The following is a 25,861-nucleotide window of genomic DNA, read 5'->3' on the forward strand; positions in this document are numbered from 1 at the left end:
GATCTCGACCAGTCTACAGGCGATCGGGCTCACTCTGCAACGGAAGTCGCATCTCCTCGAGGACGAGAAGGACCCCTATGACCTGCGAAGACCACCCTACAAGCGGAGAAGATGGCAGGTACGGATTCTTGCTACAGGCTTCTGAGATGACGAAACAAGGTGCTGATCCGCAGGCAGCTGGGTATGCTCATGTTCGTGGTGTCGAACATCGTTGGAAGTACGATCCAGATCACTACGCTGCCGCTGCCGGTTCTCTCGACTCTCCAAGCGGTATGGCTATCTTGTCAAAATCCAGATACTGCGAGGTTGTGGTGCTAAACAATGCCTAGTCGGGCCTGGTCTTCAACACCGTCTTTGCGACCTTGATTCTGGGCGAGCCTTTTACTAGGTATTCTCTGATAGGCACGGTCCTGGTATGCATCGGCGCAGTTTTGATCGCCACGTTTGGCGCCATTGGGGAGCCCGCGCACACCCTGGATCAGCTTCTCGAGCTTCTCTACCGCCGACCTTTCGTGTTGTGGATGATCGGTACGGTGGTCGTCGTGCTCCTCACCCTCGCTGGGTCACGGCTCCTCAAGATCTTTTCTTCTCCTAGCCTCTCGAGATACTATCGGATTTTCAAACTAAATGGGCCGCTACTGCCCGTGCCTCGTGCGAAGCTCATTCGCGGCATGTTGTTCGGTTTCGTCAGTGGAGTGCTGTCTGCTCATTCGCTGCTGCTGGCCAAGTCAGCGGTTGAGCTGCTCGTCCGCACGGTGATCGACCGTGTAAACCAATTCAATAGATGGCAATCGTGGCTCATCCTTCTAGGCATGATTACCCTCGCTCTGACGCAGCTATACTATATGCATCGAGGTTTGAAACTCTGTAGCACCAGCGTTCTTTATCCTTTCGTTTTTTGCATATACAACATCATTGCGATCGTGGATGGTTTGATTTATTTCCGACAGGCATCCCAGCTTGCCGGCCTCCATGCCGGACTCATTGCACTCGGCACTGTCGTTCTTCTCGGTGGTGTCCTCTGCCTTTCGTGGAGACTGGAGGATATGGACAGCCATACGGGAGTTGCGATAGCTGGTCCTACGCAAGCTGCTCTGGGGCCAGGCATGGGGATCGTGGAAGAGCAACCCGAGTCCGGCTTGGAAGACGAGGAAATACAAGCTGGAGAACGGCAGCCGCTCTTGTCTACACCGCAACCTCGACGTGGATCGTCTCATCAGCGGGCACCGAGCCTTCCACTCATGTCTCCATATCGATACCGTACTCAAACCTACAGCGCACAGCCCTTTAATGAGGAATCGGCTCAGATCTGGGCAGAATTGGATGACTCGGAGAATGTCGTGACTGGCGACCCAGAATCCCCCTCCGCTCGTCTACATCGCCCATCATTTGGACGTGCCCGTGGACGCAAGAGTAGAACCCTCTCCTTGGCCACAGGTGGCCGTGGACGGTGGCTACTTGCCGGCAATGATATCGGCTTGCTCTCTTCTGGAAAAGTTCGAGACCCATCTGCCAGATACTCGCTTCCACCCTTGCAGGGCTGGGATTTTCGACGGATCCGATACCTTCAGCAAGATGGTATATTGAGGCGCACCTCAGCCCCCGTGGGAACGGATCCAAATTCTCCGCGAAATTACGGTACGCAAGGTGGTGAAGCTGACTCCTACGCAGCAATCGGTCATGTTTCCGGACCTCGTGTTCCTCTGAACACAGAGAGCGATAATCCTAGAAGCTCAGGACTGTTCTCAACAGCTTGGAGAAGAGGCTTGAATCTTCTGCAGCGTTGGACAAGAACCAGATCAGGAAATAATGCAAGGAATCTTTCATGAGGCCACCACCACGACTGAGCCCGGTGCTCCTAACAGGGATGGTGGCCGTCACCTCGACGGCAATGTATGAGACCATGATGTATATTAATCAAAGCCCGCGATCCCTCAAGTCCTGAATTGGCCGGCAGAGTTAGTCATGCTGCCAATATTCTGTCTCTAATCCATATTTCTAGGCTCAGAAATACCCACACTTTGAGAGCTCGGGCCTTTGTCTAGGCCTGGATCATTAACACATATTGCAAATAATGATAATCATTTTTCATGGCGATACTCTTATCTTCATCTCTCTAAAAAGTATCACTGTAGACGCAAAAACTCGCTTGGCATTCAAAACACGCGAAATCCTCACTAACATTGTTTGTGTAGATCGTACATGCTAAGTGCCAAACTACAGCAGCAATACTTTCCTTTCTCGTGAAGCAGGTCCAACCTTCCTCGTGCGGTAATAGTTACTTCTTTGGCGTTCCGGCTGACAGCCGCCTGCCATCCACCATCCAATGATTCTGACAACACACGCGAGGCTCAGACAAGGCCACTCGCACAGCCACGCCACAGAAAATGGAGCTGAGCACCATCCCAGAGCGCGGGGTTATAAACTCTGCCAGCAAAGAAAGGCTTTTCAACGGCCACAAGTTTCTTGACCTCAATCAGTCCACTTACATAGTCATCTCAGACAACAATGACTGACCCTTTTTCCTTAGCGAGCGGCGCTGTCGGTATCATTTCGTTTGGGCTGACGGTCTGCCAAGGCATTGTCACTTACTGCAGTTCGTGGAAAGATCGTGACAAAGAAACCAGCAATGTCGCAAAGAAGGCTGAAGGACTACGAGACACGCTTGAGGCGCTACGAGACCTCATCGAAGGAGGAGCCTTGCAAAATGACCCCGTACTTTCCGATGTGAAGGATAAGATTCTCGCATGTGAAGGAGGCATGCACGAGCTCAAAAAGAAGCTGGAGACGTGCACGGGGGTCAGTCATTCTAGCAGCAGCGGTGGCAGCAACGGTGGCAGCAGCGGCAGTAGGAGAAACAATTTCCACGAGGTAGTCCGTGCGCAAGGGAAGAAAGCCCTACATCCATTTTGACGTGATGGTCTGAAGAGCCTGAAAGATGATCTGGACAGTCTCCAGAAAAACCTCAATACTGCATTGCAGGTGTACGTTTGATATCGCGCAAAATGCCATACAATATGTTCAGGGAAGAAACACTGATTCTGGCGATTCAGTGCTTTGTTGAAATCCCAAAGGGATCAGGCAGACGCCATCACCACTCGAGAAAACCGTGTCCACTGAGACGAGTAAAGTGAAGCGGGAGATATCTGATATAGGTTCCAGCATGACTGTTGTGCAGCAGGTGGTGCCTGAAATCCAGAACTTGCCTTGAAGATGGAGGAACATGAGCAGAAGCTTAACGAAATGGTAGAGATAGTACCACCAGCATTTGATTAGGAAATCCGCGATGAAGAGCGCGAACTGCTTGCGCAGCTCGAAGAACTGGTTGCTGAGTTTGAGGAGAAGTATGACGAGCTCGGGCAGCCTTTGATCGCATTTCTCGAGGGATACTGGATGACTCGGATGGAGGAGGTGCTGAGTCAGGAACCTGAGGAGGATGAGATACGGCGAGTTCGAGAGCTGGGCGTGGTTCTTGCTGAATGACTTATTAGGATTTACTTTTCACATGACCTATGCAATATATATATTTATGCCATCGTTTCTAAGATCACATATAGTGTATAGTGCTTCTAGAGAGGGAGGCAAGGACTCACTATTCTAGGAATACAGTACTCACTTAACGAGTCGTCCAGGGACGTGGTCAACAGCCACTCTCGAACCGGATGTAATTAATTAGTCCTCTTTCGTGGCCGCTGGAGGATTGTGTCCCTTGTGACGGCGAACTGGGTGCAATGCTGCTAGCAAGCAACTCATGCTCTGTCTGTCTGGCCTGGGGTGGTTCATCTTCGTGCATCAACAGTGGAAAACCATCATCTTAAAGTCTGCTAACAATGAAAGAGGGAAAAGACAGTATTAGTGTGGGTCAAGCCAGGTTGCGAAGAGGGTGTATGGTATGTATTATTTTTTCTTATTACGGTTTATTCTAATCGTTCTTTTGTTTATCTGATATGTACTGTAGCAGTATTATTATTGTCTTTCTTTTCTTTTTTTTTTTTTGTAGCATCGACTTAAACTCTCTATATCCAGAGATGGTAGCATATTCCGTATCAAGTAGACAAAATAAAAAAAAACCGATTTGTTTAGTACGTCATGCCCGTTGAACGGTGGATGATGCAGTTTAAATACTCCGTAAATAAAAAAAAACAAATAAATTCAGATTCAGGCCGCATTTAATAATACTCCGCAAATAAATAAATCGACTAAACTACATACGAACATCGATCGATCGATCGGCTCCTCTCCACGGCGGAGACTGGAGTCCACAGACACTATTTTAATAATTACTCCGATAATCAATCGATCGGAGTCGTCGGGACTATACCGTAGGGGGTATACAACTTCAAGGAGGTATAGCGTACTCTGTAGACTTATTATTATTGCTTTGTTCTTATTTAAGCTTATTCAGGGAGGAAGACGACCTAACCTATTCCTGGTAGGCAGTTTACTGACATGTACACGAGACAGATGACTTAAGAAAGCAGTGTCCATTCTTCCCTACGATACTAACCTGCGAAATTTCCCATATCCCTGGCACCGATCCCTCCATCCATCTCCAGCCTGTAGCCATCCATACAACTCATCAACATTTTTTGCTGCTTTCTCCATTAGGATCATCCTGCAACAGTGACATCGCCTGCTCCCAACCTTTTCGATCGAAACCGAAAACGCTGGGCGCAATGAGCCACCTGCCACAGGAGTCTCCGTCGATTAACCATATAGAACATGAGATGAGGACTGATCAGATACAAAGGATGATGGAACACAAGATAACCGATAAAGCACAATAATAGAAAAAAGGAAAGCAACTAGATAACAACACAAGCAGGACAAGAAGACAAGCGGGGATTAAGCGGACAGAACGAGACCTGAGAGTCCATAGACGAAGAAAAAATCGCAACCATTCCGCACACAGACATAACGGGTAAAAAACCACATACACCAGGAACACCCACACCTCCGCCGTGTCTAGTTGATGAAACAGAAAAAGGAAGTCGAGATCACTGAGTGCTCACTCCTCCAGCTGTCTCGATCGTAAGACATTTTTTTTTCTCTTTTTTTTTATTTTTTTCTCGATATTTTTCCGGATTTTCCCTTTCTGCCCAGCTGGGTTTCTCTTCGTCATGTTCTCTCTTTTTGTCATTCTCCAATCAGCGGCAGCGGCAAAGTGTTCAAAGGAAACAACACGAGCTCGAGATCGAAGAAATGACAGACCTTGGTCTATGAATCTAGCAACGGGATTCAAAGACCAGAGGGAAACAGGCCCATATTTTGCAAAGGTCTGGATCAGAGCTCTCCAGAGACTAGGGGGTGTGCAGCACAAGATTTGGTAGATCGATTAGGACGGGGATCGTTGGGTATCAATCACAAGCAGAGGCGGAGCATCGAGATGAGAGAAGGCGAGAGTTGAGGATAATAGGGTAGTAAAATAGATAGAAAACAGAGACCAGAACCATCTCGATATCTCCAGCATCAAGCAACCATCTTCCCACGAGGGGCAGAGTATATGGAAAAACTCTTTATGCAGTAGGTTGATGCTGTGGCGGCATCTGGCCTCCGACGGGCATCCCCGGGTACTGTCCACCGGCCTGCTGCTGCTGTCGCAGATTCTGGTAGTAGGCCATCTGTTGTTGCTGCTCATTGGTCATATAGCCTGGATGCATGCCCCCTGGTCGAGGGATGTTCGCCTGCGGAGCATTCACATTGTTGTGGTTCACATCCTCGGGGGAATCGGCGGGCACGTCGGTGGTATCAACTCCATTCTCGTTGCCCGAGGGCTCGGGGGCATTGAGGCATGCCTGTCCCAGGTTAGCTCTGTGCCTGGCAGAGAAGGACATCTTCCTTCGGTTTGCCACATACCTGAATGAGATTCTTTCCCTCTGGTTTCGTAACCAGTGGCTGCAGCTTGGGGGTGGTGAACGTGTAGACGAGACCGGTCTCGGACACGACCAACAACAGCACCTGGGTGCCGGTCAAGACGGACAGTTCGTATGCCTGGCATCATTGAAAGCATTGTCAGTGCTCATGCATACGCGAAAGGCCCAAGGAAATTCAAGGGAAAAGGTGCAAGGATCCGCGTCGAAGGGCGTGGAGGAAGAAATGAGACGCGACGGTACCTTCTTCATGATACCGGCCTTCCGCTTGGAGAAGGTGATGTGGCGACGCGACTTATCCTGAATAAACTTGATTTCGATCTTCCTGCGCTCGCGACCGGGCTTGTCTTCATCATCATCGTCGTCGTCGCCCGTCGCGCTCATACGAGGGCGTTTGGTGCCGCGGTTGTCGGCGGCGGCGGCGTTGGCGCCGTTGCCGGCCTGCTGCAGCTCGTCCTGGGTGGGCGAGGTATTTTCCTCGGGGGCGACGGCAGACATGTCAGCCATGATGGAGCAACTGAGAGGTACGACGATACGAGAGACGAGTGAATGGAGAGCTTGCTTGGAGATTGAAGATACGGTGCCCAAAGAGGAATGATGCTTGGGGGGGATGGTAGGAAGGCCGAATCGAGTAACGCGTTTGGAGAGTCGCAGGTTTTTTGGGTAAGGTCGCGAAGGAGGAAAAGAGGATCTTGGGGGAAAGAAAAACGGGCAGGTGGCAGCCCGAGGGCAGAGCCCAGAGGCCAGAGGGCCGAGAGCGCCCCGAGGCGGGCGGCGAGACAGGAGCGACCGCCGCGAGGCAACGGCGCGGCTGGGGGAGCCTGCGAGCGAACGGGAACGCAGCAGTGGAGCCCAGCCGCCCAATGGGCGCCCGCCTGGCGCGCCCGCTGGGGCGGGGGTCCGAGCGCTGATTGGCGGGCCCTCTTGGGTTAGCGTGGTCACGGTACAACGCGAGGCGAGAAAGGGCGACCAAGACGCGGGTCCAGACCCAAAAGGGCTGGCGTTCGCTGCACACGGCAGGCGGTCGCTTGCTACAGACCCACCCCGCGCTGGTTTCGTCACATTACCGGTGGGCCGCGCCGTCCGCGGTCCTGATTGGGCGTCGACGATCGCCAGCGTAATGGCATAACACCACCGTGTCACCTCCAGTCCGGGCACGGGCGAGTCGTGGAGTCCAGAGCAGATCAGAGAAGCCTCTGGCTGGGGGTCGAGTTTCTATGGAAAGACATTCTGCATTCTACCTACGTGGGGTCGGTCACAAGTCCTCGAACAGGCACATCGGTACCAGCAGGTACTCGGTACTTCGTACAGTTGACTCCGTACAAACGGACTCCTCCGTAGTGCTCTCGGCACTCCCCTCACGATCGACGCGATCAAATCGGAATCCTCGACCTGGAGCTTAGACGTGCCTCCGACTCGAGAACACACGAGCAGGGTCCGCTATCAATCTGTCATCCGCCGGTCGACTCGGGAACCTGCAGAAAGTATAAGGAAACTTTCAGCAAGGTAGTCAAAGACAGGAAAATGGTATGCCCTCCGTACTGCAGGGTTGATGACCCAGGCCCACGGGCCATGGGCCACCCCCTGGACGCACATCACATCACTTGTTGACTCGCTGAAATCCTGGGGGTGCCAGCGCTGCTGATGGGAACCGATGCAAAGTCTGGCTAGAATCAGATACAGATTACCTACGCACTCCGTACGGAGTACTCCATACCGCGCGGACACTGGGCAAGGGACAAGGCCCAGACAGTATCCACCCCTTTCCCCGGCGCTGGGGCATCAATCTTAGGGACCCCTAGAGGCTAGAGCAAGTCGCACGTACCAAGTTGAGCACCCTGGGCAGCCTGACAACCTCAGACGCGCCTAGGCCATGCCCTGGTGGGTGACCAACACTACCTAAATTTTAGTCTAATCCTTCCTATCGCAGATCCATGGGCTAGCCGCACAACAATCCTCTTGTGCCATACGAATCACAGAGCATGTACGGAGTACTTTGTATGCGGGCAAAATGTCCTGTTCAGAAGACTTGCTCGTCCAATTTGAGCCCTATTGTATCTGGTCGAGAGTCTCTGCTCGCGACGCGTTCCGTGTTTCCTTTTGTTTTGCTCCTTGCGCCATGCGCGGACTGTTGCTCATCGCGGACGGTGGAGACTGCCAAGACCATGGATGGGAAGGAAGTCGTGTTCCGGACCTACAAATAGAACATCCAACGATTCCACCAGGCCAGTCATCTGTATTCTTAGCAGCAAGTACAGAGTACTGACGGAGTACGGAGTACAGACCTACTCTATACTAATTTTCACTTACAATCCACTATCAGTTCCTGCAGATACATTGTAAGTAGCAGGAGGCACCTGACCACATGTTCGATGCCATGTCCAAGAATAATGGCACAGACAAGACACAGCCAGCCTTACTGGTCCTCCAAGTTTCAGCTAGGGTCCTGCGATCGGACGATGAGATGGGACTTGGTTAATCTGAGATCGTGGATGGCTTGTAGGCTGCTGGGCTCTTGCAACATAGCCTTGTGTCGTGTCTACCTAGGTACCTGGTAAAAATATTGTGAAAATATCCGCGAGCAGCGCACTCCTACCTTACTCGGACACTGCTGCTTCCAGGGTGAGCTGGGCGAGTCAAGTGATCAACTCACCCGTGACGTGTAGAGACAGAATAATCCATTTACTGTTTGAGTAATGAGGTCACATGTCTACAAGGTTGCCGGAATCCTTTTAGTCCCGCCAAAACCGTAGCTTCTGTCGACATCACCCATCTTGCATCTCCACTGTCTCTTGCATTGCTTATTACTTGCAACACCAAGATGAAATCGTTCGGGGAGTTGTGGGAAGACAGTGAGCATGTTTTCCCAGCACCTGAGCAACAGCAGCCTACCACTTGGATATAAGGTGTGAAGCTAGATGAAAAAAAGTTCAACCAGTTCAGCAGGGACATGGCAACAGAATTGGACGACACCTCTGGGGCCTGGGCGACATTATTATGCGAACGAAGGGCAGGGCCTGGGCGGAAACATGCCATGAAGATTTACATGCAGTGCATTTTACACACCCCACGTGAATAGAAAAGCATATCCATACTGATATACATTGCTAAGAATCCGATACGAAGGCTCCAAATCCGATTCACTAGAGTCAAGGAAAGCAAGCAATGCTCAGAACGAAATACAGGCACTCTGCGAGCTCACAAATTTCCAATGCAAGTCGACCTCAATGATAGTCGATTACGTCCAGGATAAACAATCTGAAACAATGTGGATACCCGGAGGCTATCTTGTGTTCATTCCCATGACATGGTGTCTTGGAGTTCAAGTGTTCGACTTTCACCACAGGCCTCTCGCTGAGCGGGTTGCGATTCTGCAGGCCTTTAAAGCTGCGTATGAGTATCCTTTCTTGCCTTCATAGGAGGCCACGACCTAGGTAGTCTGATGGTATTGCTTATGGAATGCTTACGATGCAAAGTGTTTTAGTGTTGAACGTGGCTGGGGAAGACCGAATTCGGGCTCTGGATGGGATGACCGCGTCCTGAGATGGCGTTTACAGGAGAAGCCTCAGAGAAATGACGGGTTCAAAGAATCGTGGTGTCAGAGGATGGCCATGATCATTGATAACAATACATGGCCCCTTATTATGGGCCATACGCGTACTCCGTAGTTTTTCTTATCCACTCGATCGCCTTTGCACCGATCGGGCAAGACGCCTATAGCTTAATTTTCCCACCTGCCGAGAACCAGCTAACCTGGTCCCATTGGCTATCTTGTCGCATTGTACTGTAGATGGACAACGGCGCCCTCTTGCGGCAATCTGATTGATTGGAGTCCGAGGATCTTGGCGCTGTCAACGATACACGCGCTTATACCCCACGTGCCACGCCAGGCAGCGATCGTCAGCCTCCTTGACCTTACTGATTGTCGTGTCTTCTGGCAGTATTATTATCCCTCACACCCACATATCTGACGATATGTTGACCCCTATCGGCCGTAATGGGAGGTCGACGGTCACATACGAAATCCAGAACGGGATGCACCCAATGTAAAATCCGCCATATCAAAGTATTTACATGTTCTCCTCTTCCACACTGATCAGCTGAATCTCCGCCCCTCCTCTCCCTCACTCCTTTCCACTGCTAACTAAATCCTGCTGGTAGTGCGATGAGCGGCCGCCGCAATGCTCCAATTGCGCCCGCAGGCAGATCGAGTGTGAGCTGGCGGGCAGACGGCCTCTCGGCTCTCATCCTACGCCGGCTCGATCACCTGGGCTATCATCTTCGGCAAGTCATCGCAGTCCTGTTTCGCCACTGTACGCTCCCTTATTTACAGTGGATGCGGCAGTCAGGACTCCGTCAGGGCTCGATATTAGCGATCTGGAGCTCCTGCACCACTACACCACTGTGACCTACAAGACACTCCCATCAGGGTCAATGCTTGACCTTCATGACCTGTGGCAGATCAAGGTCGTCCAGCTAGGGTTTAAACACGAATTCCTTCTTCGTGGCATTCTGGCGGTTGCCGCACTCCACCTTGGCCATCTGTACCCGAATCGGCAGGAGGCCCTCGCGCTGTGTGCCACAACCCATCAGAGTATCGCTCTGGCAGCCTTCCACGATGCCCTGAACCGGGTTGATACATCCAACTGCGTCGCCATCTTTGCTTTCTCCTGCTTCATCGTCGTCTTGGCTTTTGCTACCCCACGCAGCCCAGAGAGCAGTGGTTTTCAGAAAGATGTTTTTGACTGGTTCCACATGGTCCGGGGTTGCAACTTGGTCCTGCAGACGCAGTGGGAGACAGTGTCACGCAGCTGTCTGGCTCCTCTGGTGAAAAAGGGTATGATCCACGAAGCTGCTGGATCGCACCGGACTCCAGACCATGACCGGGTGACGGACCTGTTGCGGCTCTGCGCGTCGGAGCGCTTGGCGCAGGACCGAGAGAGCTCCAACGCCTATGCACTGGCCGTTCACGAGCTGCTCAATACATATACCCAGGTCTCGATTTTGACCGAGCGTAAACAGGACTTCGTACCGATGATCTTCGTCTGGCCCATTGCCATCCCGCAGCGTTACCTCGATCTGCTGCGCGATCGACAGGCGGAGGCCATGATTATCCTCGCCTACTATGCCGTGCTGTTGCAGCGAATTGACGACCAGTGGTACATGCGCGGCTGGGCGCGTTACTTGGTCGTTCAGATAGATGCCGCCCTGGGAGAGGAATGGCGGGATTGGCTGGCGTGGCCCAAAAGCGTTACTGGCATTTCGTCTTGATAAGCGATGTCGGAGAGACTGGAAGGAGCTGGTTGATACTTGACCGGAAGCTGGCTCTGAATAATCCTGATTCAGATTCCTTGGAGATAATAGACCTCAAATGAAGGATACGTCGAGACTGACTGGAGAGGGGGCCAACTATTTACACAATCCCGCTTGCTTCAATTTCAGACCAGAATCAACCCTGCCTACTGTTGCGTTCTTATCCTGGATCAGTGCAATCACAGGTTTTACAACACAATGCGAGATTCCGACGACCGCATTGAGAATGTAGGCACCAAATGCATGATACCCCTTGGGACTTCTTAGCGTGTTGTGTCCCGTTTCTGCTAGTACCAAGATAACGATGGCTATGGAACTGTACATGTTGCAACGTCAAAAGCCTTGTTGAATTATCTACGCAGTCAACATGATAATCTTAGAGTTTTTATATAGGGCCTACCGAATGATCTGCCGGCTCCACCCATCAACTGCCGGCAGACGCTTGGACCACGCCATCTGGTGTTGCGCGCAGATCCGCATCTGCATCTAATAAATCCTTCAAACAATGAATTCAAGGATGCAGTTAGTCACATATGACAATCGGAACGGAAATAATTGAACCGGCCATATTTAGTTGCCAGACTATCTACAATGACCACTACGAAGTCCTTTATAAAGCACTCAGCGGCCGTTAGTGTTTCGGGTCCCTGATACAGCGCCAAGCACGCATCTGGCTGAGACTGGCTCCTATCTGAAACGCCAGCAGTAGGAAACCTGCCTCACCTCTGGTCGAAACTCGACTCCAGCCGGGCACTAGGGCTTTGATAGAACTCCTTTTGTGTCTCATCATATGGACCGTGCAGGTTCGCACCACGCGTCCAAGATGACCGTGGTATGCAATTTACCCTACCTCGTTCACCAGGCTCGCGTTTCAAATTCTTTTTTTTTCCCCTTTCTATCTTCTTCTACATCTCTTCCTTTTTTTTTTCTTCCTCTTCTCCTCATCACTTTTTCTCAGTCCCCAGTGGGTGACAGCATTGATTGCTGGGCAATTTTCGTTTCTTGCTTGTAATTTTTGTCCCCTTTCCATTCTTGGGAGCAGGCTCAGCTTTGTCTTTTCTCTTTCTCTTTTCCTTTTTCTTTTCGATACTTAATTTTCCAATACATTCATTGAAAATCAAGAGGAATAATTCCAGACGCTGGTCGTCGACAAACTTTCTTTTTGGATCGAGCTTCAATATTCTGTTCCCACTAGGAAGCGCACGCGGAGCAGAAAAGGCAAGTCCGGACGAGGGAAGAAGGAGGACATACCTACACACCTGCAGGTACCAGGGTTGCTGTCAAAATGGCTAAGATCGACAAGGTACTTTTGACGTATGCTGGCGCGGATCTATTATTTGTCCTCGGGGGTGTGCTCCTCCTGGTAGCGTCACTTGTGCTCGAGAGGAGGACTCAGTCTGCGCCGACTTTGGAAACTGCACCAGACATTCTGCTCTTCAAGATGGTCCCATTCAAAGGTTACCATCCCTTTTTTTTCCCCCTCTGTCAATTTGTTAGAACGCGGAGACTAACGGATGGACTTTTACAGCGGCGATCGTCAATGCTATATTTGTTTTTGTCACCTTCGTTATCTCCATTCCAGGCCTGCTCATGTCCGATAATCGCTTCTGGCTCAAACTTCAGGGCTGGATGATCCTGGTGTGTGGCACGTTTACGCTCGTGTTGGGGGTGATTGTCTGGTTCGAGACTCTGAGGACACGTGCCGAATTGGGTACTGTATGGGGCCAGCAAACGGCTGCTATGCAGAGTTTGCTGCAGCAGAGGGTGCGTAAGCAACATTTTCCCTCCATCCCTGCCTATATAACATTAATTTAGGATTGATATGGGATTGCATAAAAAAAATTCTTGACAAATCTGCATCTCTGTCTGGTTTGATCGATGCTGACATTGTTCAATACACAGTTCCAATGTTGCGGCTACTTCAACAGCACGTCACCTCCATTTGTTGGAGACAGTGTCTGCACGACTCCCCTCGTTGCTGCAGAGACGCAAGGGTGTGTTGGGCCGTTCTCGAGTTTTGCCAATGCACTCTTGGACTTGATTTTCACGGCTGACTTTGGCGTCGTAGGTTAGTTTCCTTCTTGCTCATTCTGTATCCCCATGCCTTCCCCCTTTTTTTTAGTCCCTTCTCCTTATTTTCTGCATTCTCGGATTAATGAACGGCAAAACAAAAAGCTGACAGTTGTTGCTCTTTAGCGGTTGACATGATCCTTCTCATTTGTGTAGCCGTCGTACTCAAGGACCGCAAGGAGAAGGAGCGGTACCGCTTAATCGATGCCAAGGTTGGGGTCTCTGCCATCTGAAAGGAAAAGAAAAGAGGCAAGGAATATTTCAGGTCAAGTCTTTCGATCGCGTTAGCAGTGTCAGATTGAGGCTGAGAAGGACGATTGGGATTGGATGTGGTTCCTATATAGACAACAGGAAGCCCTCGGATTTAGTTATCTTTGTTTTCCGCCTGTATGTATGTACTTTTCTGTCGCATTCGAATTTCCTGCCCTTCTCTGTCGCACGCGCGTTTTCTCTCTTCATATCGTTGGATATTGACCAGCCTCGGGCCATCATTCTATTAACCTATAGAGAATCGATAATGAAGCTCTTTCTGTTTGATGGCTTTCTGACACTGCTGGAACTACAAGTGGCTAATATTGTTAAATAAGTAAAAGCTGCAACTGACAAATCCTGTTACAGAACTAATAATCTCAAAGTTCCTGATGAGGAATCTATCCTGTCAAATTGTACAGATCACGCGTGAAGCGGGATCTCAGTCCTGCTGTTTGTTAACTTCCAGGAGCAAAAAAAAAGCACTTACCCGTGCAAGCAGGCATTCACCCGAGACAACTTATCAAGAGGATGGAATCAAACCGAGACTGGGATCAGATATATCGCCCTACGTTTTCCAAGACTTTGACCTTCTCCAATCTGCCTAGCAATTCTAGCTTTTCATCGTCTTCGTCAACACTTGGAACTCAACCCTGCCTACCAACATACTTATCATTGTTGTCAGCTTTCAACATAATGCCATTATCTCCAACAAAGGGAAAGTGTTCGGCAATTATCTTCAATTCCTATCCTGAACAACTTGCAACCACGATGTCTATATGTACTGTACATTTTCGATACAACTCTGTTTGTACCAAGACGAGGTGGCCTGTGTTGGGTTTGATCTTGGTTTGACGATCGCAGGTCAGATCTCGGCGTGGACTGAAGCCCATGTAGGACTTGACAATCTTCGAGCTTCAATCTGGTTACTTTGCTGATAGACTCGTGGAATTAGGGAGTTCTCCTGGTGAACTGATGAATGCGCTGGTGGAGAGAGAGAGAGACGAGTTCGTTCTGCCCAAACGTTATTCTCTAAATGCTGGGATCATTTGGCATAATGACTTGCACTCAGACAATATCTTCGTTGACAGAGCCAATCCCTCGCAGATAACCAGCATAATAGAGTGGAAAGCGATTCCTGTGAATCTGATGTTTCTTGCCGCCAATTATCCATCTCTAGTGAATTACGATAGCCCGAATCCCGAGGGATTCACAAAGCCTCAACTCCCAGAAAACATTCAGGAGTTGATCCCGCAAGGGAAGAAAGCAGCGAAGGCCCTCTTCCTCGCACAGTCTCTGTGGGTTTTCTACGAAATTCTGATCCAAAAAGAGGCGCCTGATCTGCTCCACGCTTTCCGCTACAGAAACCCTTCTATGCCAGCTTCTAGGGCTGATTGGATCCGCCTTTGACGATAGAGAGAGTTACTAACAAGACTCCCTCCAGACGGCTATGTACTGAACCAGATGTACAAAGTGGTATGTGAATGACGACATCCAATGATTTTGCCATGCTGCTATTACGAAAGTGAAGATCTTAGGCCTGGTCCTGGTAGATGTACGGAACCAGCCGCTTCAGTCACTCACTCGACTCGCTTATCCTCAGGATTCGCGGAATTCACCGTCCGTCGTCTTATTCACATATAATCTCCCACAAATCCCACTCTCGTTTTCATGATCCCACCATCGTCACCACTCTCCTTAGAGATATCTAGCATATCTCTATGAGGTAAGATGCCATCCTATCTCTGCCGTTGGTGAGGATATGACTCGTGATTACAGGACGCAGAATATCTCTATACAGCAAGATGGATCTGTCACCAGAGACAAGCTCTCGTGATGTCTTTCCATGATAGGATGGAGGGCCGGCCTGCACCTTCCCTCAATGCATTGTCGAAGCGGGCGTGAAGTAAAAGCACTAAACCCCCCGAACACTGTATGATGATTCAGCATCTCCAGAATTTTACCTTCACGTTCCATCGTAATTGAATTACCTTGAAATTTTCAACATGGTCTTCTGGATTAGGTCCAGAGACGCGCGCGCACACAGTACAAAGCGGACTCCAGGCGCAGCGACGCAGCGAAGAAAGCGTACGAAGAGGAGGTCTATCGGATCGAGAGAAATCATCACATCAAGCAGTGCTCTCAGCCAAGGAATGGATCCAACATTGGCTTCCTTGGTTGTGGCCAGCAAAGCACCAGCTGTGGATTTAGATCCTAACGACCAGACAATCCGTACAATCCTTGCTCGTCTTGAAAGGATTGAGAAGCATCTCGGGATTAGGACTTCGATACCAGTGAGATCTCCATGTCCCATATTTCTATCTTATATGCTTTATGACTAATTATTCAGTCGTCTCTCTCAACTGATGCTCTTGCCAACCATCAACGCGCCGTCCTGTGCACAACATGGCAATTCTACAACCAGAAGATGAGGTTCCAGATGGCATGATGCGAGGATTCACAAAATCGAGGTTTTCTCTCAAAATAACGAGAGAAGGTGGAGACAAGCAACGAACGTTATTATCCACGAACCCTCTCAACGTCCATCTCAGGCAGAGACGACACCTTCCATGACCAAGTTCGAATGCGTGATAGACGACGTGTCATTACCGGCGAAAAGAACCTTGCAGCTTATGTCAACACGTGGCATGGCTCCCAGGCCATTCACATTTTCCTACTAGCACCAAAGAAAATATTAAATCATGAATTTGCAAACGTTGTCACCTATAAAGACGGATCTCGAACAGCGATCAATTCTCCCAAAAATGGCCTCCTGCCCGGACAAGTGTCCGTAAATATGGAACAATTGTTTTTATCGCATTGATCGACAATAATTAGAAGGTCCACGGTTTTGGCCCGAGTGCTCGCAGGAGTCCACCCAACACTCTGACCATACCCGGCGTGGTATGGGGACGTGTATTTGTGGACGAATTCCATGAGATGAAGGGACGGTCAACAACACTCGTTGAAATTATCCGAGAGGCTGCAGGAAATCCGTACCGCTGGCCGTGCAGTGGCACACCAGTGATGGTCAGACCCAACGACCTGGTTGGGCATCTGGAGGCCTTGCAGCAACCAAATTGGTTATGCTCGCAGCCTCCTCCAAACCCGGCTGGTTTACTCTAGTACACCACAACTGTTCTGGACCAGGTTGACAAGGACTTTCGTGCTTTGGCGAAGGACGATCTGTCATCTGAAAACATGTTCGATGGCCGCCAAATTGATCCTGTTTGTGGAGTCCCAGACCAACCACAGTGTCGTGGATATACTCCTCAGATGGGCGCTTTGGGACTCACGCTTGCGTGGCACCGACTCCAAGTAGTATCAAGCTTCCTCCTAGGAAACGTGAGCAGCAGGGGCAGTCACAGAAGTGAAACTGCTGGGAGAACTGCAGTTTTTCCGAGTGATTGTTGTTCCCCCAAAGCGGTCAATTGGATCGTCATTACAATTATCCAGTTATGTGCAGATTGGACTAGAATCATTAGCTTGCCCGCTGAAATTACAAGACTCTCAAAGCCAGATACGGGGCGAATTGAACAACGGTGCAGTAAGAATCAAAAGTTCACTGCAAATCCTTGGGAATGTCGGGGGGAAACTACTATCTGACAAATTTGGATTCTGGCTGCCACATGATGTGAAGATATCAGAATTTGGGAAGCCATCTGGGTGCCGTTATTTCCAGTTGAGTAAGGTTTGTGATAACATCGTACAATCTTCCTGTCCTGAATGACGACTGCCTAGCATAAAACCGTTTTCTTTTTTCCTTGTTTTTTTTTTAGCTCTGGAACTATCGACTGCATCGACTATATCTACATATTTTTCCAACAACCAGATCCAATTCTGTTTTCCATAGCATGACGGGGTTCTCCGACAAAGGCCAGCTTGCGGCATCGTCACGCAAAGAGCCTGATCAACGTCTCGGTCGAAGTTGTCAACACATCTACATGCTAAAAAGTCGCCGGTTGCCATAATGTATGAGATCTTGATGAACCATTGAAGCCTGAGGCCATATTCAGCTACAGAACAGCAAGGATGTTCCCCACGGGGGTGATTACGAGTGAACAAACAACATGGAGGACCTAAGGCGAAATTGTCTATGAGCGTTCAGAGCCGCAAAAGAAACAGACACAGTGCCTGGAAAAGGTGGCATATCCGACATCATGTGCATGGATGACGGGGCCGAACTATTTGTTGACGAAGCCAAAACGCCAAGATCCATGTATGAAGTATGGATTCAATAACCCTGGTCGGAGGAGAACCTAGCTCAGTAAGGAGAGTTAGGTTTCCGATGATACGACATGGCCCCCATTATTAGGGCAAATATCGAAGTACATGATAGCTGGGAAGACCCCGATATGGTTTTCTAACCACTTATGACCAAACCGTCTTCCTATAACAAAATGGCATCCATGGCTGCAGGGGAAGCAAGTCCTGTGGTATTCTGGGATAACCGAGCACAACACTCGCTGGCAAGTGGTTGGAGGATTTAATCCGATAATCTAGGGATTTTTGAAGTTCCTTGGACAAAGCCCATTCCAAAGGTCTCATAACCTGCTGGATGTGTCGATTCAAAGATCCAAAGGCTCTTATGCAATAATCACATCCATGGAGAATGAACGTCAACCCTATTAATTGCAGAAACATGTGCTGCGAACCCGCAACAACCACGCGTGATTTGCCTCGTAAGTGCAAAACAGACTACACTGTGGATTCTGACTGACACTTGTGCTGCTTGCATAAGGGGTCCTAGTAATCTCGAGCGTGAAGCAGCTTCCTTTTGTGGAAAGGAGTATTCAATGCCAGCAGGGCCGGCAGGGCAGTACGCCGCATGACACTGGAAGAAATGGGTTTTCCACGACTGGTAAGTAGTCATTTTACAGAGTACACGTAAGGGGTACAAACACCCTTGAGGCATTGCTAACAATGGTAGATCCTCCTCAACCAGGCCGGGATACTATTGTACGCGCCATGCGCAAACCCTGGACAACCTCAGGAGCTTGATTTGTTCTCACAGACCAGGATCTCGTCCAAAACCGCCTCTTGACCCTGAAACATGATTCAATCAGACAACCTTGCATGTTGCTGGTTGGGGCTTTGAGAAATCGGTTCAACAAATACGGAGCTGTTGCAACTGAATAAATTCTAAGAACGGAATGTTGTTGTGGAAGGGCATGATATGGAAGATCTTCCTACAAACATATAATTCTTTACAATCGTCTTTCCTCTCCCGTTTTTCTTCTTTTCTCTCCTTGAGGAAACTTGCTCTTGCAAACGTACTCGTGCTCACACTCTCTAACGAGAAAGCTAGCAACCAAGGAAATCCCGGGAGTCTGACGATGATAATCAGACATGGAGAAGCTGCGAATTATGAGCACCTGGACAGGTCAACTCCCTCTGACAGGAACGAAAGATACTCAGAAGAATCGTGACATTGAAATCCTCCGACAAGCTTCTGACAGATACAAGACAGTCCGCCACCGATGTCTTGATACATATAAGCGTGATCAACTTTACTTAATTCTCAAGCACTCCGTGCGTCAATTTCTTAGCATTCCGCCTTCTGCACCATCTGCAACCGTTGCGGCCACGCGAAAGATGATTTTTTTTTGTGGAGAATCCCGCCATAAAAAGGCATATACTCGCCGAGAGGAAAGAAAAAGGCCGAGGAGGAGAAGAGAGTGACAGAAAAGGGCAGCCACGGCCGCACAAGTCAAGGAGGACCTTACCTTTCTTGTAGGACTTTTTAAGACTGTCCTTCTAAGCTTTCTTTTCGCTGTACTAACTCTTTCCCTAGGACCAGATGCGCATTGGTATATCTGTAAGGTGGCATCTAGCCACTGCTAATATAAGTTAATATAGTCTGCCAGAACCATCCTCGCCGCAAACGGCACATGCTAGTTACTTCAATGCCCTGTTCTTGTACCGGGACTCACACAAGACGTTAGTCAGATACCGCCGCGAAAGCAACTGGTCTTGCAGTGGTGGACCTTATGGGACTAGACAACACTAGTTGGAGCCACCTCCTGGAGAGGAGCGCACGAAGTGCCACCGTGATGGTGTTTTGGCATTTTTCTGTGATTTTTCCTTTCTCAAAATGCAAATACATCCACCTCTGCAGTCAATGGCCAACCAGGAAGCAAACGCAACCATTCAAATGCCCACATGGGACTATTCTATTCTACTGTTTTTGTTACTGGTCTCTGCTTCCCCACAGCGAATCATGTTTTCTATTCCCTTCACCACTCGAAAGGATTCCGAATGTTCGGGATAGATACGAACCACTCTGAGCAAAGCATCAAAAACCTCGCAGCCGAGTTCCGAAGATCGATACACTGAAGTTCACGTCGCACTTGTGTCTTGGGTGAAGAACAACATGACACAACATTAGAGCACGATGAACTTGTCAAACTCTTCAAATCTTATTGATTTGCTGTTGCTATGTGGAAAATTCCTGCAAAAACGCCTTCTTGGATTGTTAAAGGTGGAAAACGCGCCCCCAACCCCTATTCATCCTTGTTTACAGCGGTCATGGGAGAGTTGGACATGGGCATCGACAAATGGATTTTTAATGACCCAGAGGTCATTGGAGCAGCTGTTGGCTTAGCCATACAACCGATTTGGCTGCGGTGTGTTATCAGGCGCACCCTGAACTCCAGGATTCCATTCCGTTCAGGAAGGCAAGTGGGTGAAAAGATACCATCTGCCTTGATCCGCCGCTCGCCGGCTTTACTCTCGTAAGCTCGAGTTGGCTCCTCATCTAGTGAGAAAGTGACTTTACGGGGCACAACCTGGTGGATGAAGGACATAGGAGCTCCTGAAGTGAGCCCATTCTCAGTAAGGTCACTATTGTTCATCTGTATAGACAGAAACTAATTAATACCGAAAATAGGAGAATACCCAGCAAGGCCCCATTGAATTCAAAAAGCCCCCTGGTTGGAAAGAGGCAATCCAGAATTGTCTATTGCAATTATTGCGCCCTAAATACCCGCCATGCATTTGCCTGTACAGGTTTGCTTAGATTGTTATAATCTCGAAGATTACAAACCATAATAACCAAAGTCTAGGAAAATAAACAAAGCGGGCCAATTGGCCTTCAATGGCCAATTGAAGTGGGACATGAAGGCAAAGATTGGCCAAGCCTTTTGTTGAATTCAATCGCGACACCCTGTGCTATGCAATTTTGCCCACCTCCGATTTCGATGGTTCCTGGATGCTAATCGCCTCCCATCTTTCAACGTTCCCCGTCCCCCCAAAATGCCGCAATATAACCGCAGAAAGCCGGGGCACCACCTTATGGTCCCAATAGGTATCCCAACCGGCAATGTTCCCCCGAAAAATCACAAACATATTGCGAAGCAAAGAGCTGGAACAGAAGCTTTCCTCCAGGTACGAGAAGACAAGACGGATCCAGAGCAACCTTCATCCATACTCGATTGTTGAGCGCGATTGAAACCAAATTTCGGGTGAAGCGCTGAATAGATCGCGGCATATGGCACTCCGCCGCCAGGAATGACATTGCCACTCGATCTGAAACTGAGAAACGGGACAATCCCAATACGAAGATCAAAGACGTTTATAAAGCTGGTCACTCGACAGGCTACACTGCTGGCGAATACTCAGATCTCAAAACCGCCTCTATAGCCACTGTAACGACCCAAGGCTATCCTGACCGCGACAACTTCCATACCCTCAAGTTGATGAATGCTCTGGGATCCCACCGACGATTCTACCCGCCTCTCAAAGTCAAAGTCAAGTTATCAGACGCGTGGGTATATGTGGTTACCCCCCCATGGGCCCGTTCGCAGTTCTGGCCTGCAGACTTTAACAGTCAAGGAGATAGCCGACAACACCGCGCACCAAGATCTCCGACCATCTGGCTAATCAAAGCGGCATTCCATACTTCGCCGTATACCGATCAGCCAACACTCCCGCCCACCGGTTCGCTTATGTGCTGTGCGGTAATCGCTGCGCCAGCCTCTCGTTCGTCCCAAATACTGAGGAAAGCCCTCCACAGGGCGAAACTGGGTTCACCTTCGGCACTCATGCAGTGCCACCACACGCGTGACGGTGAACGAAATTGCATGGTTACGCGACCTCTCATCCCCAGCAACGCACGAAAATTGTACCGGCTCACATTCGCGGCAAGCGCTGGCCAGCGGACTTCACCCAGCAGGGCTATATTCGCGGCACCCGTATTCCACAGGGCCCATGTTCCTCGATACATGTATAGTACATTCGTTGCTGGTCGCGTGTTTTCATGTTCTGTCTATCCTTATCTGTTTTCTTTCTGCGTTGTTTATGCTTCTATTCTGTGCTGTGCTGCCCTGTCTGTTCTGTCCTGTCCGGTGATCTGGAATCGACGATTGTGGTGAATCTTCTATCTTTCTTCTTATTTGTCTTAGGAGACCGGAGTTGATCGTGCGCGCCTTACCCAACCTACGGCGGACTATTTGCAACCATTGAAAAAGGCACTTCTCAAGCAATAAAATACACTCGGTGGATCTATTACTGGCAAACACAAACTCTTGATAAAGGTCAACTGTTTCTCCAGAGCACGAAATCGCCGCAGAGACCTTCGCGTACTATATCAAATTATTTACAAATTGGTGCGATGGGTTTAGAGGATGATCTTGATATCCTTTGAACTTTACATGTACTGTACATGTTCGATACGGAGATTTCTCGAAACGGGCGGATGCATGCTGGGCACCGTCATCGCAACAAACGAATTTAACTCCTTACTCGCGCTCTCCACATTCATATTTCCTTATTTCTATTGGAGGAAGCAGGGAGAAAAAGAGGGGGGAAAGTCTCCGCGAAGCCTTACTTAGGGTTAGACAAATACAACTGCAACCAAGGTTCGTTCAACAACTGCACCTTTTGCCGAAGAAAGACATGGACGTGCGTGTCATGTCAGCACGCATATTCGTGCTCTTATACTTTCAAGTTCTTTAGTTCATCAATTGATTTTGTTTTCTTTCTTTTTCTTTCACAAATCAATGGAATGCAATGCAGTGACATTATTCATATATACATACATACATGTAATTATTAATTAATTATTTATTGTCCAAACCCTAGTCTGCTTTCAGCGGTACATACAAAACGCACTGACTGAGAAGGCGTCAAGTCAGCCTTAGAGTCTGGGACGACTGAGTCGGACATTTGTTTCATCAACTGGCTTCCTGCCTGCCTGCCTACCCATCGTCCTCTAGGCTACTCAATTGCAGATTTCTCATGCTGTATGTATGTAATTTCTATTCCTAGATATGTGTGTACTATACTATACATGTATTCATACACTTAGCTAGCAAGCTAGCTAATTAACAACCGCTAATAATAATTCGATCGACATAACATACATGCTTGATTGCAATGAATACTATCAACTATCAAGACTACTAGACTACTAGCTATCTAGCTAGTCATTCATTCAGCTCGTACTACACTAGTATTATCTACCTGCCTGCTATGGCTTTTGATACTTCATACTTGGGTTTATTATATTATATTTTATTCTATATATACTTCACTCCATCTCGCGAGCAGGATCAATCGACAGGAACGCTTCGAGATCCATTGTCGAGAAATCCATGTTCCAGCCTAGATCTGCCTGTGTGAAATCTACCAACTGCTGCTGCTGCTGCTGCTGTTGCTGTTGCTCGTCACGGTCTTGGTTGCTCATTTCCGTGCTCGTGCTGCCACCAGTCGGCATCGTCATCATCAGGTTCTGCCCCAGTGAGTTAAAAAACGCGGATGGATTACCGTCGACGTCGTTGTCGCGATACGCCCCACTACTACTGACGCTGTTGACAGGGTGGTGGTGCTGGTGGTTATCATCCTGGCCTTCTGGACCGCTGGTGCTGTCCAACCCCCCGCCGACGACGACAGACGGATTCAAACCGGGAAACACCGATTGGAGCATCTGCTGGATGGCAGACATGGTCGACGGGACCTGGGTGTAGAACTGCAGGTTCCGGGGGAGCATGGCGGCCAGGCATCGCAGACCGGATTTGACCCAGGGGAGGTGTTTCAGGGCGGATTCTTCCTTGTTGTGCATCATGTCAAAGGCCAGAGTGAAGCAGGCGCTTTCGAGGAAGAAGGCGTGGTATTTGATTTCCTAGCACAGAAACAACTTGTTTGTATGAAGCCAAAATCGACGGGCGAGGTTATGTTCATATTGTCATACATACCCGAACAAGCTTGTTGACTTCATATGCCTCGGAAAGATAGCGGATCGTGCAGCGCGCGGCTTCTAGACAATACTCGCACGCCTCATCCAGCCACGGCGGCGTCTCTTGCTCACCATTCTTGGCAGTAGACGATCTTTCTCGCCGCCATCTAGCCCGGAATACCAGAAACGGGCGGAACGTGAGCAGAAGAAGGTTATGATAGACTTGAAGACGTCAGCTGTGAAGGTCAAGGAGACAACGCAGTCCAACCTACGCAACAATAACACCGTTTGGCAGACACCCAACTCTCCCGCCTGGGGCGATGATTCTAACCAAAAGTTCATCACATCACACAGCCGCTGCGAGAAGACCTTCAGGGCGCGACGGATTTCTTTCGCCGCTTTCCACATGGGCAACAACGACTCATGCCGCTGGCCGTAGATATTCTGGGCAGATTTGCACATGATGCGCGACAACTGGACGAGAGCAAGGAGAAAAGGCTGCTCGGTTGGCTCGGGGATACTGATCTCGCTTTCCGGGATGGAGCTTGGTCGTCCAAGGCCCAAGCATATCCAACTGTCAACAGGATCAGCATGTCTTTGGGTACATCATCGTCCATTTATTGACACTGCAACGCACCTTTCGTAGAAGTAAAGACTCCAAAACGTCGTCCGCTTCTGCTCGACGTCGTCTTTGGATCGTTCCACTTGGAAATGCGTGTCCTTGTGCAGTCCAGCTGCCAACGCCTTGCGGACGGCGGTGCCCAGATGCAGAAAAGAAGAATTCGGCCTTGCCCTCTCCGACTGATAATGAGCGTGTTGACAAGAAAAAGTCAGCAATCTATATGAGGAAAAAGGCAGCAGGACAAAACTTATCATCATCAACGGAATCTGGATCGCCTGGAGATTGACAAGCTCCTCGAATTTCGCTGCATTCGCCTTTGCTTTCTTGAACAAGAATTCTGCTCGCTCCTCCTCCTCCATCATGGCCGCTCCGCTGGCCAGGATGAGAAGCATGATCGTAACGTCCGAGCTTTCCAGCGCCATCGTCCGCGGATCGCCGTACAGCTGCTCCAATCTGCGACGATACTCATCCTTGGGGAGAAACGGCATGAGATAGTACGTGGTCGACAGATACCGTTCCAGGTACTGCGACGCCAGCGATGGATGCATGAAAACCAGAGGGAAATCGCCTGTTGATGACACGGACATGTCTTGGATTCCGGCCAGGTCGCCGAAAAAGAGCCGTCGATGGCTGAAAAGTTCCAACCCGGGGCCTGCCTCTTCGACTTCGCTGCTGCCTCCTGGCTCTGGCACATCGCCTACGCCTTCGACGAGCTGGCGGTACATGAGTTGCATGAGGGAAAAGTTGGAAGTCGGGCCGTAGTAAAGCTGGATGATGCAGGACGGCGATGCCATGTGTGTTGCGGCAACGCTGCGGTGCAAGATATTTCCATTACTGCGACCTGAAGACTTCGACTGCGCCGTGCCTGTTTGATCCAGAGAGAGCGCATCGTCCTCCTCTCCCGGGCTCTTCGACGACATGAGTTCGTGTTTCCGTTTCCGCCGGCGCACGAAGCCGCGGTATGCACAGTCGGACTTCCTTTGCCTGCAGGGTTGGCAGGGCTTGCCGCCGTCGCATCTGATCTTCCTCCGGCGGCATTCCTGGCACGCCTTGGAGATTCGCCACCTTGGAGATGGGTCTGGGGTGGGTTTATCCACCATGGTAGGCGATACGACTAGGCGTGGAACAGTCGACCACACGCTTAAATATCAGTCATTCTGACCGATGAAGCTCGAACAGAGTCATTGACCGATATTTCGATCATTTCTAAGCCCTGCTATCTCATTATGGACGATCATAAATATCCCAGGCGATGAAGGTCGAAAAGAGCTGTCACGTGAGTTGAATATGAAGGATTACGTGAGTCTTTTCCGCTGCTTGGTCAGCACGGCGTCTGGCCGCGCTCAAGCAACTCGATGCGCTGAGGCTGTGCAAGCTGATGATCAGCCCAGCCCAGTGAGGGGTACATTCAGCCTTGTATTCATTTTTGGGAATCCTCCATCGCCACTTCTAACGTCAATACAAGCTTGCATATTCATTCTTCTGGAGGCCGATGATACTGCTTCTACTTCTACAACATTACTCTGCATAATGGATCCGCTTAGCGTCGTCGGCCTTGTCGGA

At 49.6% G+C, this 25,861-nt stretch overlaps 9 protein-coding genes across 9 annotated transcripts; 6 read left to right on the forward strand and 3 right to left on the reverse strand.

Annotated features, from left to right (window-relative positions):
* Positions 1 to 20: 20 nt before the first annotated feature.
* Positions 21 to 1,829, forward strand: T310_7828 (Uncharacterized protein; the record flags this gene model as incomplete). The annotated part of the gene is made up of 2 exons (XM_013469376.1): positions 21 to 270; positions 403 to 1,829. Coding segments are annotated over 2 exons (1,677 nt in total), but the record flags the coding sequence as incomplete, so codon positions are not given.
* Positions 1,830 to 2,508: 679 nt separating this feature from the next.
* T310_7829 (uncharacterized protein) lies at positions 2,509 to 3,483 on the forward strand (the record flags this gene model as incomplete). Its single annotated transcript, XM_013469377.1, has 3 exons — positions 2,509 to 2,799; positions 2,952 to 2,984; positions 3,277 to 3,483. 3 exons carry the CDS (start codon positions 2,509 to 2,511, stop codon positions 3,481 to 3,483), a joined length of 531 nt encoding a protein of 176 aa, XP_013324831.1.
* A 2,033-nt stretch (positions 3,484 to 5,516) lies between these two features.
* T310_7830 (MCMA protein) lies at positions 5,517 to 6,377 on the reverse strand (the record flags this gene model as incomplete). The annotated part of the gene is made up of 3 exons (XM_013469378.1): positions 5,517 to 5,795; positions 5,857 to 5,991; positions 6,114 to 6,377. 3 exons carry the CDS (start codon positions 6,375 to 6,377, stop codon positions 5,517 to 5,519), a joined length of 678 nt encoding a protein of 225 aa, XP_013324832.1.
* A 3,490-nt stretch (positions 6,378 to 9,867) lies between these two features.
* T310_7831 (C6 zinc finger protein) lies at positions 9,868 to 11,141 on the forward strand (the record flags this gene model as incomplete). Its single annotated transcript, XM_013469379.1, has 2 exons — positions 9,868 to 9,936; positions 10,032 to 11,141. 2 exons carry the CDS (start codon positions 9,868 to 9,870, stop codon positions 11,139 to 11,141), a joined length of 1,179 nt encoding a protein of 392 aa, XP_013324833.1.
* A 1,327-nt stretch (positions 11,142 to 12,468) lies between these two features.
* On the forward strand, positions 12,469 to 13,935 carry T310_7832 (uncharacterized protein; the record flags this gene model as incomplete). The annotated part of the gene is made up of 5 exons (XM_013469380.1): positions 12,469 to 12,640; positions 12,712 to 12,947; positions 13,086 to 13,177; positions 13,410 to 13,640; positions 13,872 to 13,935. 5 exons carry the CDS (start codon positions 12,469 to 12,471, stop codon positions 13,933 to 13,935), a joined length of 795 nt encoding a protein of 264 aa, XP_013324834.1.
* A 2,768-nt stretch (positions 13,936 to 16,703) lies between these two features.
* On the forward strand, positions 16,704 to 17,473 carry T310_7833 (uncharacterized protein; the record flags this gene model as incomplete). The annotated part of the gene is made up of 3 exons (XM_013469381.1): positions 16,704 to 16,847; positions 16,897 to 17,193; positions 17,282 to 17,473. The coding sequence occupies 3 exons, from the start codon at positions 16,704 to 16,706 to the stop codon at positions 17,471 to 17,473; spliced, it is 633 nt and encodes a 210-aa protein (XP_013324835.1).
* A 2,532-nt stretch (positions 17,474 to 20,005) lies between these two features.
* On the reverse strand, positions 20,006 to 20,550 carry T310_7834 (uncharacterized protein; the record flags this gene model as incomplete). Its single annotated transcript, XM_013469382.1, has 2 exons — positions 20,006 to 20,356; positions 20,548 to 20,550. The coding sequence occupies 2 exons, from the start codon at positions 20,548 to 20,550 to the stop codon at positions 20,006 to 20,008; spliced, it is 354 nt and encodes a 117-aa protein (XP_013324836.1).
* A 273-nt stretch (positions 20,551 to 20,823) lies between these two features.
* T310_7835 (uncharacterized protein) lies at positions 20,824 to 21,874 on the forward strand (the record flags this gene model as incomplete). The annotated part of the gene is made up of 2 exons (XM_013469383.1): positions 20,824 to 20,888; positions 21,010 to 21,874. The coding sequence occupies 2 exons, from the start codon at positions 20,824 to 20,826 to the stop codon at positions 21,872 to 21,874; spliced, it is 930 nt and encodes a 309-aa protein (XP_013324837.1).
* A 1,157-nt stretch (positions 21,875 to 23,031) lies between these two features.
* Positions 23,032 to 25,398, reverse strand: T310_7836 (C6 transcription factor; the record flags this gene model as incomplete). The annotated part of the gene is made up of 4 exons (XM_013469384.1): positions 23,032 to 23,622; positions 23,696 to 23,898; positions 23,949 to 24,250; positions 24,314 to 25,398. 4 exons carry the CDS (start codon positions 25,396 to 25,398, stop codon positions 23,032 to 23,034), a joined length of 2,181 nt encoding a protein of 726 aa, XP_013324838.1.
* Between the last annotated feature and the right edge of the window lie 463 nt (positions 25,399 to 25,861).

This window comes from Rasamsonia emersonii, assembly GCF_000968595.1.
Source record: "Rasamsonia emersonii CBS 393.64 chromosome Unknown ctg1118621760595, whole genome shotgun sequence".
Classification (NCBI taxonomy): Eukaryota; Fungi; Ascomycota; class Eurotiomycetes; order Eurotiales; family Trichocomaceae; genus Rasamsonia; species Rasamsonia emersonii.